The sequence below is a fragment of the Meleagris gallopavo genome (genome assembly GCF_000146605.3).
Source record: "Meleagris gallopavo isolate NT-WF06-2002-E0010 breed Aviagen turkey brand Nicholas breeding stock chromosome 4 unlocalized genomic scaffold, Turkey_5.1 Chr4_random_deg7180001684346, whole genome shotgun sequence".
In the NCBI taxonomy this organism is placed as follows: Eukaryota; Metazoa; Chordata; class Aves; order Galliformes; family Phasianidae; genus Meleagris; species Meleagris gallopavo.
This window is the reverse complement of record NW_011094989.1, coordinates 1-1,955: the sequence shown is the minus strand read 5'-3', so window position 1 is coordinate 1,955 and position 1,955 is coordinate 1. Positions and strand designations below refer to the sequence as shown.

The 1,955-nt window shown below is 55.4% G+C and overlaps 1 protein-coding gene across 1 annotated transcript; it reads right to left on the bottom strand.

Moving 5' to 3' along the window:
* Positions 1-15: 15 nt before the first annotated feature.
* Positions 16-1,858, bottom strand: LOC109364161 (the record flags this gene model as incomplete). Its single annotated transcript, XM_019610780.1, has 1 exon — positions 16-1,858. A coding segment is annotated over one exon (663 nt), but the record flags the coding sequence as incomplete, so codon positions are not given.
* Between the last annotated feature and the right edge of the window lie 97 nt (positions 1,859-1,955).

The window sequence follows — 1,955 nt, the reverse complement described above, 5'->3', positions numbered from 1 at the left end:
GCCCAAGCACAGCAGCACTGATGGGCCATAGCAGATGGAGGCACTGCAGCCCCTCTGTCTCTGCCCAGCCCCATAGGATTTCACAACAACTGATGGGCCAGGGCAGGCCTTTCTGATCTGTGGATGGACCTTTGGGCAGATTCAGTCCCAGAATCACAGAATCGCAGACTGGAAGGATGCCTGTCCTGCAGCCCTGCAGCCATCCCCCACCCCATGCCATCATTGCAGCAGTTCGACCCCACCTAGTAACTCGCCACAGTCAACAATTAAGATGTCGAAGAGCACCGGTCCCAAGATGGACCCATGGGAGACACCACTTGTGACCAGCCCCCACTTGGACACAGAGCCACTGACAACTCTGGCTGTGACCGTCCAACCTAGTTCTTATCCTTGTTTTGCTTCATGAGGCTTTTCTCTTGTCAAGTGCCAGATTTGCTTTTGTTCTTGATATGCTTATTTATACATCTTTAATATTATCTGACTTTATTTTGCATGGCACCGTAACATCATTGTAAGAGTACATTTACTTTTGCACTCTCGTTTTTCCCCATCTTGTTTTTTGCTTGAACACGCTGCACAACAAACATGCAGTCTCTAAAAAGAACTAACTGTTAACTGTTCCTCCAAGATGAACAACCTCGTGATGTTGTCATGCAAAATATGGGAAGAAAACTCTCTAACTTCAACGTGGTGTTAGAAAACCAACATTCCTTTATTCCTCACGACGTGTACCAGGCAACTTGATAAATCAAGGATGTGCTCTCGCAGTTCAGGTTCTACACTTACAATTAAGGCATAGATATGTAACTATTGGCATGCATATTCACTCTTTTCCAAGAGCTCAGTATAAGCTCGTCTCCTTCTGGGCACGCACAGCTGCATCCAAAGCCCTGCATGCCCTGTTTCCTCTGCTTTATTTCTCCTTCAGCTTCATCACAGTGACTTTTTCCCTGACCTTGAGCTGTTTTTCTCCCTTTTGGCAAATTTCCATTGCTTGTTATGCCATAACGAGCAACTTTCTATCTTGGCGCGTTATATATAACCCACGTGAAATCCAAGAAAAAAGTCCTTGCGTGGATGCAAAGATAAGAGTCTATCGCGACTCCCCAGGGCTTCTGCGAAGCAGGATAGTTGAGAGACACAAGGCTGTCTGCACATCAAGCAAAGCATAACCGGCAAGTTTTAGAACTAGCGCTCACTGATTCCCTTTGCAAACATAACATATCGGTCCTGACACTAATCTACCGATCGGTATCGCTATAGCAGCCCGTATCAATGCACACTGCGGGCCGGGCACCGGGCACTCGCCCCGCGGCCGCACCGCCGCACCACAGCTCCGCCGCGATACCCCGGAAGCGCCGAGCCCCAGGCGGGGCGGAAGTAGCGGCGGAAGTGGCGGCCTGGCGGCGGCACGTGACAGCCGGCACGTGAGAACAGGCGGCACGTGACTGGGGCAAGATGGCGGCCTTCCCCTGGTGAGGCTCCGGGGCCCGCACTCCGCGGAGCGCCGTCCCGTCGCGGTGGTGCCGGGGGAGGGTGGGGCCGCGCCGCGTCGCGTCGCGTCGCGTCGCGTCTCGGGCTCCCGCTGAGTCGCGCGGGTCGGTCTTCGGCCTCCGCGTACCCGCAGCTCGGGGGCTGCGGCGTTGATGCGGGAGACGCTCCGTTTGCGCGGATGGGCGGTGGGGAGCGGCGTCCGGCTCGCCCTCGGGAGGAGAAGAGCCGGCGGGGCGGGCGGGGGCCGGGCGTCCCTGCCGCCGTCGTCTGCGGCTTTGTGTTGTTGTTTTTTTTTTTCCCGAAGGTAGCGAGCAAGTTGGATGAGGACGGTTGATTTGATGATAGCGCTGTGTCTGGTGCCGCTCTCTCAGAAGGAGCGGGTGAGGGCGTCAGTGTTGGCTCCCAGCAGGGCGGGCCTGGGGCCGGGCTGGGGCACGTGGGCTCTGTCTGTCAGTGAGGGA